The 13,881-nt window shown below is 30.7% G+C and overlaps 1 protein-coding gene across 1 annotated transcript; it reads right to left on the bottom strand.

Annotated features, from left to right (window-relative positions):
• Window positions 1-901: 901 nt before the first annotated feature.
• LOC105197557 (glutamic acid-rich protein-like) lies at window positions 902-1,613 on the bottom strand. Its single transcript, XM_011163986.2, has 2 exons — window positions 1,226-1,613; window positions 902-1,123 (listed from the first exon to the last, which is right to left on the bottom strand). Exons 1-2 carry the CDS (start codon window positions 1,602-1,604, stop codon window positions 1,119-1,121), a joined length of 384 nt encoding a protein of 127 aa, XP_011162288.2. The 5' UTR covers window positions 1,605-1,613; the 3' UTR covers window positions 902-1,118.
• Between the last annotated feature and the right edge of the window lie 12,268 nt (window positions 1,614-13,881).

Consider the following 13,881-nt stretch of genomic DNA (forward strand, 5'->3'; position numbering starts at 1 on the left):
TAACATTCTCCCTAGAATTTTGTATTTTAGCCACTTTGTCAAGTCCAGCGCCGATTTGAACTGAAAGATTAAACATTCTTATTAATTATTACCGTTATTGTGTTTATTTAATTTTTTATTATTAATATGAGAAAACGTCAACAAAAGTTATATCATATGAGGTGACTCACCGAGTTACCGATGGAGACCCTTTTTTACCTCACGCCGCTAGTAGATGGAGTATCACCAACTGACATTGTGGGGACTAGCCACAATAATTTTAATGTTCGTTAGGACATTCGATTAATGAGTACGTTGATAGTCGAGTAACAACACGAGTTTATTGATATGCACACGAATACATTATTACGCAACTTATCACTAGTTAACGCGAAGACGCGTAGGCTCGACGAGAGCTGACGAGAGAGTGTGTGTAACCACTACTAACTCAAACAAGTGAGCGACGGTGCAAGAAGGCAACGAGCGTGCCTGGCTTCCCTAGACTCTAACTCACTAGGCGGGTAGAGGGGGAACCAACCAGTCGCCACATTCGCGTCCATACTTTCCGCCTACGTCGTAAAGTAAGATGGCGATGCGTTACAAAGTTTTCTGTTTTCTTCTTTTCTAAAACTGACTTTCTTCTTCTCACACTTAATAACCTCATATTGTGCAAATATTGTGTAATAATAGCATTAAGAATTGACAAAAATTTTGAATAATCATGCTAAGATAAAGTTACGTAAAAAACAAAGTACTTTTATCGAAATAAAATTTCTAAGTAATATTTACCAATAATTAAATCTAAATGCAGGAAAATAAATATTTTACAATTATTTAAAAAATTAATGGATTCTTTATTTTAAAATATTATGATAAAAATATAATATTTTATACAATATTTTTTAAGATATAATTAGGAATAATTGCACAATAAAAGAAAGAAAATGAAAGTAAGAAAAAAGTCAGAAGAAAAAGAAACAGAAGTCTCTCTCCAACTCTTTGCCATCTCGCTATCTGACGCAGGCTGAAAGGTTGGAGCGTATGACAATGGGTGGTGCTCGTTCTGCTGGCGGTGAAGTAAAAGATCCTCTGTAGGTTATGAGTCTTCTTTATGACGGTTTTCTTTTCGCAGATTTTATTTACCCTGATCCGAGAAAAAAAATGACGAACATGAAATATGTCGTCTAAAAATTATTTTATATTAGTTGAAAATAAAATGAAAATAATTAATAATAATAATATTTACCGTCATATTTGGGTGAAGGAACTCTCTCGTTTTCTTCTTCCTCTGGCTCCTCTTTCTCCTCCTCTTCCTCCTCATCCTGCTCTTCCTCCACTTTATCCGAGCCGGAGCCGGAGCCACCATATTCTTGGTCATCATCTTCCGCCGCTTCTCCCTCTCCTACCTCTTCATTATCGTCGCCGTCTTCCTCTTCATCAACACCGTTTTCGTCTACATCCTGCTCTTCTTCTTCATTTTTGTCTTCTTCGTCATTATCATCTTCCTCTCTATTTTCCCCTTCTATTATTTTCCTTGCTTCTTCTTCTTCTTCCTCGTCTAAATTTTCATCTTCCTGCTTCTCTTCCTGTGACGGTCTCTCCCATCTTTCTCCTTCTCTCCTCATTTCCTCCCTCTCGTGTTCTTGCACTAGAAAAAAAAAAAAAAAAAATTTGATGAGAACAAAGTAAATTTAATTAATTCAGGTAAATATAAGATAGTTTTTGTCAAGATCTTTTTTTTTAATCTTACCTGGGGAATATAAATTTATATCGGATGGTGTTCCGTCATCTTCTACAACATCGTTCTCATCAACATCTAAAACATAATAATTTCATTTATTATTATTATTTTATTAATATTATAACAATATTTTGTGATTTAAGAAATTTACCTGTTATATCGATGACAGGAATATTCCGTTGAGTGGGAATATCCTCCTCTGCATCCTCGACTTCAATTCGTGGTCTTCCTAGAAAATTTATATATTTTAAAATTTATAATTTACAACAAAAGTCGGCTTACGTCTCACGCCTAGTGAATGCTAAGCTACTTACGTGCGGGTACGGCGCCCTGGAGCTCCTCTTCCGAGCGACGCCGTCTCATCCCACTGCTCCGTTCAACCGGGAGCGCGGAAGGAGCTGACGGTAGCGTCGCATCGCGTGCTGCGGGTCTTTCATCTGAAAAATAAATATAATTAAAAATAATATTTAAAAATTTTTATATGATTTAATTTTATATTGACTTACCTTATCGATTTTCTGCTTGACGCAGGAAGTCTGCTATCAGACCTCCCGCATCACTCTCGAAATGCCCGTTTGCGCGCCGCGTTTTAACATGATGCTGGAGAATATTCTTCAGCCTTGCGTCTCCACCGCAGAACCCCGTTCTGTGCATAATGCACAGCAATGTGCTGGAGCACTTACCCGCGAATTTATTAAATAGCGCGTAATTTGAGGCATCATCGTCATATTTTAATTTATTAAAGTATTGTTTTTTTACGATTTTGCTTTCCCCATTACACGCTATAACAAAAAATTTCGCAATAATGTCGCGCACCATTTTCACTTTTTTTTATTTTACTTACACACGCGTGGTAGACGAAAACGCGTCTTACAACTTGAGAGTACGAAAGACGAACTAACGCTAAGTTTTCATACAGCTCATCTTATAGTTTTTAGTTTTTATTATTTGGAAAAAATGTTACAGGGAAAACTTACCTCAATAACTCCACCTTTTCTTGACCTGATTGGAAATTTTCAAAAAAAGTCAGGAAGTAAAGTGAAAACTTTGCTAGATAACTTCACCTTCTCTCGAGCTGATTGGAAATTTTTATAAAAGCCCAGGAAGAAAAGTGAAAACTTAGATAACTCCACCTTCTTTCGACCAGTTTCGAGAATTTTCTCGAAAAGTTAAGAAAAAGAGACAAAAAATAAATTTATCTTGTTTACGTCTCCGCTTTCTCCTGTCTTAAAATTCTTTACTCTAAGTAATATATCACTCCCACCTTCCTTTAAATTAAAAGATTTGTTTTTGACCATAAATCCAACAAAAGATAATGTATTTTTCTAGAAATGCATTCAAAATTTATGTATCTTGTTTTTAGAATAGTAACCCATACTTATATCAAAGTACCGACATTTTAGAAATTTGACTGACTGTATTGTTTCATTGAAAAATCCTAATGCACCTTGTTTGAACAAGTTAGAACAGGCTCTCCGTTAGTGCTACACAGTAGAAACTCACATAAAGTGAGAGACAAACTGCATTAAGAATTTATTCTCCAGAAAATCTAGAAAATTCGAGAAAAATCTAAAAAATTCTAGAAAAATCTAAAAAATTCTAGACAAAATCTAGAAAATTCTAGAAAAATATAGAAAATTCTAGAAAAATCTAGAAAATTCTAGAAAAATCTAAAAAAAATTTTAATTTCACAATTACATGCGCAGTCACGTTTTTTGTAATGTCACAACGTCGCAATATCGTGACAACGCCGCGTACAGAGTCGACGTGGTTAACTATGATTTGAACTCGAATTCACTCGAGTCTCCTCGTTCGAAGCGACAACCTCGTGGACAAGTAAGTCGGTATTTTTCCTGGTTAGCCGAGTGTTTTTTGCATTAATTTTATCAGACGAAAGAACAAAGAAGATGGCCAACCAAAAAGTTATAATTATTAACTCTGGGAAACAATCGGCGGATCTCGATACAGCCAGGACGAGCGTCGACAAGAGGAGAAGCGAGCAATTTCATATGTTGCTGACAACATCATATGGACTTAACAACTCACATACGAAGAGGATTCATGTGGGTCTACAAACGACCAGCAAGGGGATCTTCGAGCCAGTGGTGAAATTAAGCGGAAACAACGCTGAAGGAGTATATTTCGATGTGGAGTTTTGGCAAGAATTTCAAGAAAACTTGGGGCTCATGAGCGAATATTTGAGTGCCAATAATAAATTCAAGCCATCGTGATGAAAAATAATATTTCCATCATCTTTACCACATCCTATGGTTCGAAGTCGCTATTGCTGACGTGCAAGGAGAATGAAAATACCAACGTGGAGGTTGGAGATTCAGCACCGCCGGCGAAGAAGCGAAAAACCTATGCTGTAACAATTGTGATGCAGAAAACTACCTTCCAGGGCTTGGAGAATCTAGTGAAGTGTGTGAATTGTTATTTGGAATATTTAAAATCTTTAATTAATGTTAATGAGTGCGCACAATATTTAATTAAAGAAATAGAACTGAAACTTCCCCGAAGCTACGTAGATCGTGACATTATAAAATTAACACTAAAAGGAAATTATAGTGAAATCGAGTGTACAGTCGTGAGCTAAAAGGTTGCAACACATTTTCTTTAATTGTTTTTGAAATGTAGACTTGCTCATCAAACGGCGAACATAATTGGTTCTTACCTGTGGATCCAACCAATTACGTTCGCGGATCAATGAGCAAGTCTACATTCCAAAAACCATCGAAGAAAATGTGTTGCAACCTTTTAGCTCACGACTATACGTACTCAAATTAAAGATTTAACTTTTCTCGACATGTTCTTTAATATAATATTTTTGGAACTAACTTCGCTTTGCTTTGATGAAATTGTTAATATAATTTTGACAAATTATAGATCATAACTCTGTACATAGTTTCATATTCAATAAAAACAATTGTGAAACGACATATTCAATTGAGTACTTTTTTAAAGTAAGAATGTACGTAAAATTGTTATATAAATAAATGTTTTATTTTTGTAACTTTTAAATTTATACTATTTCTTTTACTCAACCTATACTCTTAATGTTAAGAATTTTTTCGTACGTTTTCAGCATTACTCGTCTTCGAAGCAGCGCAAAACGGATTTTTTTAAATTTTGTTATGTCTAAGTAAAATTAAACAAAAATTATTTGAAAGAATATTCTTATAGAAACTATGAAACGTAGCTTGCATGTTCATTCCTGTTTTACAGATTCAATAACGGTAAAAATTCTGTATTCTTAGCTGTCATAAATCAATCTCCTTTTGTAACATTCAAAAATTAATATAAAAGAAACCTTAGAAAGTTTACTTTCTAAAACTATAAATCGAAACTCATGCTCATTCATGTTTTGTTAAATCCATAAAAAGACAAAAACATTATATTGTTCCTAGTTGTCATAAATTATTCCCCTTTTGTAACATTGAAAAATTAATATAAAAGAAACCTTTGAAAGTTTACTTTCTAAAACTATAAATCGAAACTCATGCTCCTTCAGGTTTTGTTAAATCCATAAAAAGACAAAAACATTATATTGTTCCTAGTTGTCATAAATTATTCTCCTTTTGTAACATTCAAAAATTAATATAAAAGAAACCTAAGAAAGTTTACTTTCTAAAACTATAAATCGAAACTCGTGCTCATTCATGTTTTGTTAAATCCATAAAAAGACAAAAACTTTATATTGTTTATAGTTATCATAAATCACTCTCGTTTTTGTAGCTTTTCAAAATTTAATATAAAAGAAATTATTTGAAAAGATATATTATTATTATAAAAGATATCTTTCAGAATCTACAAAACATATAATTATTCTTGTTTTATTAGATTCTGTAATGACAAAAATTTAGTATTGTTCCTTTATAGCATTTCTTTGTTACCTTTCTTTTAAAATAAGTTTTTCTTTTACCTTTGAAAGAGTTACCAACTTTTGATTCGTAATCCCCGCTAGTACTTTATTCCTTCATCTTTTTTCTTATCCCACCCTTGCGGAGCCAACAAATTTTTCCCCCGAAATGTCAATTTCCTTTCAATCAACTCGTGGGCAACTATAGGAGCGACCAATCAACTCTTGGGCAGCCATGGGAACTTCCAATCAGAACGCTCTACTCTCACCGAGTGACACCCAACCACATGCGTGCCTGCCATTCAAAGCGCTCCAGTCAGTACCGGGCCCCACCCCTCCCCACCATTTTACCTAATTCTCACTTAATTATCACCTAATTTTCATTTAATTATTACCTAATTATTAACTTTTGTCAGGGTCAGGACCCCCGCCGTGAGACCTTTTTCCTCCTTCCTCCGTCTGGGACCCAGGACCCCTGCTGTGTGACCCACTTTCCCACCCCTGTGACGTCATTTGTTTTGACGCCCCATATAGCTGCCCACATACTACTATTGCTGCAATGTTGCTGCAATTTTTTGTCTTGTATGGAATGGGTGACCGCTTGGAAATTTCCGAAAAAATATTCTCAAGATTTTTTTTTGCAAAAAATGTTTTTTAAAATGTTACACAAATATTGGTTTGTTTATTGGAATTATGTGGTGTAATATAATAATATTTATGTAAATATTTTGAAAAAATGGGATATTTCAATGCAATATTTCAAAAAGCGTTCATTTTAATGTTGTTGCAATTTTCTAACAATGTTGCAGCAACGTTTTGCAATCAAAATGCAATATTACTATGTTTCAATGAAATCATTCTGCAATATTCCTGCAATCTTTCTATGCTGTATGAGTGTATGTATTTTGAAATCAAGATTCCCATATAGAAACACATTAATCTATAATAAGCGAATCACTACCCAATCAGCACACAATATTTTTTAAATGTTTTTTAAATATTTATTTAATATGAATTTTTCATTGTACAATTCATTATAACAAAAATATCTATTAAATATTTATTAAATATTTATTTAACATTAATTAAATATTTAAAATAATGATTCAGAAAAAATATTTATTTAAAATTTATTTAACGTTTATTTAACATTTATTTAACATTAACTGAATATTTAAAATAATGATTTGGGAAAATATTTATTTAACGTTTATTTAACGGTTATTTAATATTTATTTCACATTAATTTTTTATTTAAAAGACATTTTTTAAAAACATTAATTTAACATTTATTAAACTTTAATTTAATATTTATTTTACATTAATTTTTTATTTAAAAAAACATTTTTTAAAAACATAATTTAACATTTATTAAACATTAATTTAATATTTATTTTACATTAATTTTTCATTTAAAAAATATTTTAAAACTATTAATTTAAAATTTATTAAACATTAATTTAATATTTATTTCACATTAATTTATCATTAAAAAAAACATTTTTTAAAAACATTAATTTAACAATTAATTTAGAGAAAAGTGAGCTCAAGAGCCACGCAGGATGTCGGGTGCAAATAAATAATAAAATTCTTTAATGTCAAACGTTTCGACCTTTAATGACGGTCTTCCTCAGTGATAATACAATTCTATAAAATCAATCGTACTGATTAAGATATGAATTTATCACAATAAACAAATAAAGAACAGAAATAAGAAATGAAAACAAGTTACCGAATAGATAGAGATTGTGCAAAACCGCGGTGTACATCTTATTACAGCGTCTTAGAATAAAAATATTATGAAAGACCTCACAGACCGTGTGCCGCGACAAGAGTTTTGTGAAATCATATAGTTGGTTGCTAACAAATAAATAAATAAATAAGAGAAAGATATTAAAATGATGACTTTAAAACTTATGGCAAACAACCATAAAAATTAATTAATTGAAAAAGATAAATAAAAGAAAAATCAATAAAAAATTAAATAAATAAATAAAAAAGAATAAAAATGAAAGCTGTACAAGTCATTAGATATAAAATTGTAAAAAAAACACTTATATAAATTAATGTAAATTCAACAAAAAAGGTAAAAAAAAAGGAAATAAGCCGAAGCGAAAATTATATACAAAATACCTCTAAGCACCAAAACTCGTGTCACCGCCTTGAGATGGGATGTTACATCTCGGTGAGAATAGATACAAATAATAAGGACCGAAGCAAGATAGCCTCGATGGCCTAAACGGAAAGAATAGAAAAAGGAGGGGCGATGAACCTAAGAAGGGAGAATACGCTCGAGGATAAGAAGATACGCATCCGAGAGAAGTTCCGTGTCTCTTTGTTTATTATCAAACACATAGAACATAATATCTCAAAATACCGAGAAAACATACATGCAACAATTAGGAATCGTTCTGTGTCGATCTTGGAAAGCTTGTTCCGTAGCGACCGTCCGTCAAAGATCAATGACCAGCTAATTAAAGACTAGTTACGAACCACGGGGAGATTCGTTAGAAAGCATCCCAATATTTTGTTTACCAGAGCGGACAAGGGTAATATAACAGTTGCCCTTGACAAGAATGGTTACATTTTGAAAATGGAAAGCATGCTCTCTGACGACACTACTTATGTCAAATTATCAAAAAATCCGATTTAAACATTAACCAAGGAGGCTCGTTCTCTTCTCTCTCGGTGGAAAGAAACAGGTTTCATTGAACAACATACATAGGAGTATATTAACAACGGACGGTGTTTTGCCGAGAGCCTACGGTTTGCCGAAGGTCCATAAACCTAACAATCCCTTAAGAATTATAATTTCTTCCATAAATAGCCCTGTATACTCTTTGGCTTATTTTTTACATAACATAATCTATAACAGTATACCAGAGGCAGATAGTTGCGTTAAAAATAGTTTCCATTTGGTTAATAAACTCAATGGTCTTCACGTGGAATCAGATCACGTCTTAGTGTCATTGGACGTCGTGTCTCTTTTCACCAATGTCCCAAAAAACTTAGCGGTGGATAGCGTCACGACCAGATGGGATCTGATTTCAAAAAACACTATTATTTTGGTCAATGAATTTTTTAAAGCTTTAAATTTAATAATAGATTCCACGTATTTTAAATTTAATAACACTTGTTATAAACAAATCTTCGGTCTGCCGATGGGATCACCGTTGTCTCCTATCTTGGCGGATTTGGTCATACAGGATCTGGAGTGCAAGGCCTTAAAACTTCTTTCTTTTCATCTACCTTTTTACTGCAGATATGTAGATGACATTATATTAGCAGTCCCGGCTATCTCGCTATCGGGCATCCTTGACACGTTTAATTCCATGCACCGTTTACAATTCACCATGGAGAGAGAGTTCGAGGAAAAATCAGTTTTCTTGATGTTATGCTTATAAATGTGAATAATAGAATTATTTTCGATCAATACCGCAAACCAACTTTCTCAGGAAAATATTTGAAATTTTTTCTCATACCATCCCCTGTGTTATAAAAAGGGTGTTATTTTTGGTATGGTTGACAAATTACTGTTATTATCACATCCTCAATTTCACCGGAAGAACTTCATAATTTTAGTTAACATTTTATTGGAAAATAACTATTCTTTAAATTTTATTTTCGTTACGATAAATTTCAGATTCAAACACCTTTTTTATAAAGATGACACCTGCGTGAACGATAAACGTGTGAGAAGATTTTTTACGATCCCTTACATTGAGTCCGTATCAGAAAAATTTTCGTCTTTCTCATGTAAGTTCGACTGCAGTGTTGCGTTCACAATCCCTTCCAAACTGGACAAATTTATAACTACTGGCAAAGACCATACAGAGCGTCTTTCTTGTAGTTTATAAAATTAACTGTAAGGACTGCGATTCTTCTTACGTGGGACAGACAAAACGCCAATTAAAAACAAGAGTTAGCGAACATAAAGCAGACATTAGAAAGGCCAGTTCTCCTTCAGTTATTTCGCTATACCGCATCGGAGAAAATCACGAATTCGATTGGGAGAACGTGGAAATTTTAGATAAGGAACCATCGTATGTCAAAAGATCCATATCTAAGATGCTACACATCAAAAATCAAATGCACGGACTCAATAAACAAAGCGACACGGAACTTCTCTCGGATGCGTATCTTCCGATCCTCGAGCGTGTTCTCTCTTCTTAGGTTCATCACCCCTTCTTCTTCTATTCCTTATGTTTGGGCCATCGAGGCTATCTCGCTTCGGTCCTTATTATTCGTATCTATTCTCATCGAGATGTAACATCCCATCTCAAGGCGGTGACACGAGTTTTGGTGCTTAGAGGTATTTTGTATATAATTTTCGCTTCGGCTTATTTCCCTTTTTTTCCCTTTTTTATTGAATTTACATTAATTTATATAAGTGTTTTTTTTACAATTTCATATCTAATGACTTGTACAGCTTCCATTTTTATTCTTTTTTATTTATTTATTTAATTTTTTATTGATTTTTCTTTTATATTCATCTTTTTCAATTAATTAATTTTTATGGCTGTTTGCCACAAGTTTTAAAGTCATCATTTTAATATCTTTCTCCTATTTATTTATTTATTTGTTAGCAACCAACTATGTGGTTTTACAAAACTCTTGTCTCGGCACACGCTTTGTGATGAAAACCGAGTTTGATAATTTTACAAGTATTCTATAAATATTATTTCGTTATAGTCAACGTTGCAAATACACTATACTACGAAATTAAATTCTATCTTCATACTTGAATCATATGAATAATCAGTCAATATAAAATTTAGAAAAAATTAAAAAATTGAAATTGTTTTATCGGTTTTATTACAATTGCTCTTGTAATATTATAGAAAATATAAATACTTTTAATTATTTACCTTTATACTCTACGATTTTGGTAGTAGCCGTTAAATCAGGAGTTCTAATTTACCAATGGCAATATTATTTCACAATTTCCTAGAAACAAAGAAAAGAATAATATATAAAAATTAAAACATTTACAAAGTATGAAAATCAAGTTTGATAATTCTACAAGTATTATACGCTTTATCATTAAATCGTTATAGAAAATTAATTTGCCCTTACAATAATTTAATAAAGTTTGTTAATAATAATATAATAGTAATCATAATAATAAGTAAAAATTTTGTAATAATAAAAAATTAGTTCTTATAAGCTATTTTAAGAAGAAAGCGTTTAAAAATTATTGAAATAGAAATGCAAATTAAAAAAGTTAAGTTATGTAAAATATATTATACTTATACCAAGTAATAAATATACTACACATAAAAGCAAATTTAAGACCCAGACTTTAATTAATTACCCTAGTCTCATATACAATATATTTTAAATTTTTTCAGATTTTCTATTTGCTTATAAAAAACTTATCACTTAAAAAAATTAGGAAAAAATTAATTTTTCTACAATTTTTCCTCTATTTTTCAGATTTTTTCCTTTTACATATTATACTTAAATCTTGTTTTTTCATACATAGCATTTTTATGTCTTATGCAATTTATTTCCTCACATTTTTATTTTTGCTTACAAAAAAGATTAGATTCTTTCATCCAGTTTTATGATTTCACGGTTCTTAAGATTTGCAAATCTTAAAAATTCCGTAAAATTACGGTAAGTTATAGATGAAGATTTAAAAAGATATAATTTGGAAAATTAAAATGAGAAAACGAGAAAACACGGTATAAAATTGTTTTCTTATACTTATTTTTCAAACTATTTTTTAATTTTCATCTATAATTTATCGTAATTTTATAAGATTTTAAATCTGCAAACTTTGTAATAAAATTACAATTGGACAAAAAAAATTACAGTTTTTTTTTATAAACGAATAAAAAAATTCGAGGATTGTGAAATAAATTTTATGAGATATTCTAAGAAAGTATAATACTAATGCTGTGTATGATAAAATATGAAAAATACGATATATTTGAAAGCAAAAAATCTAAAAATAAGGGAGAGAAACTTATATATATTTTCTTCATTTATTTTTATAAAAAAAATGATCATTTAATGAGTAAATATGGTATATTATTTTAGAAATTACAAGATATTTTTAAATAAAATATAAGATATTTTTGAAAAATTATAAAAAGTTTTTTTATCAGAGTTACGCGTGCCCCCATCACATACTTGTGCGCACGGCGGGATTATCACGTTACCTTCACGCCGTGAAATGTTCACTTCACGGCGTGATTGCACTATGCGAGCTTTTACGCGTACACGCGTACGCTCATCACATTGTGAGGGCACTGTGATGCACTTTTGCACGCACAACGTGATTATCACGTCGTGAAGATAACGTGAACTCACGAATTGTTATCTGGGTAGTATTGTTAAGAAACATAAATATTTATATCAATAGATGGAAAAGGTCCATATATAAAAAAACTTCGATCTACAGCCCAATGAACAAACAATATTTTTTAATTGTTTTTTTAATAAAAATTTTTTTATATTTAATTTAATCATTGTATTATATTGATTTTCTAATTACATCTTATTTAAACAAATAACAGAAAAGTTATTCCAGACGCTATTATGCATTTGCAAAATTAGTAAAAAAAGCTATAATATATTTTATATTTGTTTATATAAATATTGAGCTTTAATTATACATATTTCATTTTTTCGATAACGTATATTAACCTGATCTATCAGTTATATACACATATCAGCATAAAGTGTTCACAGGTCACCATGAGGAATCAGTTCGCAACGATTACGGAGGTCAAGCAACGTTCACCGGAGTCGCGACTTTGATGGGTGACCGCTTGGAAATTTCCTAAAAAATATTCCCGAGATTTTTTTTTGCAAAAAATGTTTTTTAAAATGTTAAATAAATATTGTTTTGTTTATTGGAATTATGTGATGTAATAATATTTATGTGAATATTTTGGAAAAATGAGATGTTTCAATGCAATATTTCAAAAAGCGGACATCTTAATGTTGCTGCAATCTTCCAGCAATGTTGCAGTAATGTTTTGCAATCAAAATGCAATATTACAATGTTTCAATGAAATCATTCTGCAATGTTCCTGCAATCTCTCTGTGCTGTGGATGGGCATGCAGTCTAGTGCAGGAATAGACCTACCGTTTGTTTTCTGTTCCTGAACTCTCTAAATAAGTGTACACTTAAAATGAAATAGATAGATGTTTCAAAGTTAGCGAAAACAAGAAGGAACGTTCCAGTGCAGTCTAGTGCAGGAACAGAAAACAAGCCTCTGGGTGTTTACGATAACTAATCGGATCTCGGATTGGATTGAACAATGGTACTCAACGTAGGTATAGAAAATTTCCCTAGGCTAATCGGATTGACGATTGCTGTCTCAAATGTAATCCGATTGATGACGAAAGCGTGGAGACCGAGAAGCATGCTTGAAAAGTAAGTCTCTTTATTTTTTTAAATAATAACACAAAAAATCAAAGATTAAGTTAAAAAGAATGATTTGAATTTAGATTTATTGTAATTTTTTTTGTCTAAACACTGGATTTCGTTTAAATTTCTGTTTGTAAAAATTAATTAATCTATTCTAAAGTTTGTGGTTATATCTGAAACAAATCAAAATTAATAAAACAATTATTAATTATTAGGTACATATTAAAGCATATAATATTTCAAGCATATCATATAGAATTCCTGTTTATTATAAACTTAGTAAACATAACTTTGAAATTATTCAACTACATTATACATTAATCAATATTAATTTATATGTTAAAAATCAATAATGTTTCTAAAAATGTTCTTATTCTTTTCCAGATCGTAAATAAACTTCAATTCCATGAATAAATAAAAATTACTGGAAAATGGATTTATATGAAGAGGGCATTATTGAACAATATCAATTTGTGCTAACTTAAAATTTGTAAAATCTACTTTTCTTTATTAGTTGTTTATTAGAGAGTAATAATATAAAAATGTAATATACGCATCATATATGCATACAATTATTTTAATTTTATTTATGTATATTCCTTTCTTATATTATTACTCTCTAATGAACAACTAACAAAGAATAGCAGATTTTACAAATTTTAAGTTAGCACAAATTGATAATGTTCAATAATGCCCTTTTCATGTCAATCCATTTTCCAGTAATTTTTATTTATTCTTGGAGTTGAAGTTTATTTACGATCTGGAAAAGAATAAAAAAAACATTTTCAGATACATTATTGATTTTTAACATATAAATTAATATTGATTAATGTATAATGTAGTTGAATAATTTCAAAGTTATTTTTACTGAGTTTATAATAAACAGGAATTCTATATGATATGCTTGAAATATTATAT

The sequence above is a fragment of the Solenopsis invicta genome, chromosome 5 (assembly GCF_016802725.1).
Source record: "Solenopsis invicta isolate M01_SB chromosome 5, UNIL_Sinv_3.0, whole genome shotgun sequence".
Taxonomy (NCBI): Eukaryota; Metazoa; Arthropoda; class Insecta; order Hymenoptera; family Formicidae; genus Solenopsis; species Solenopsis invicta.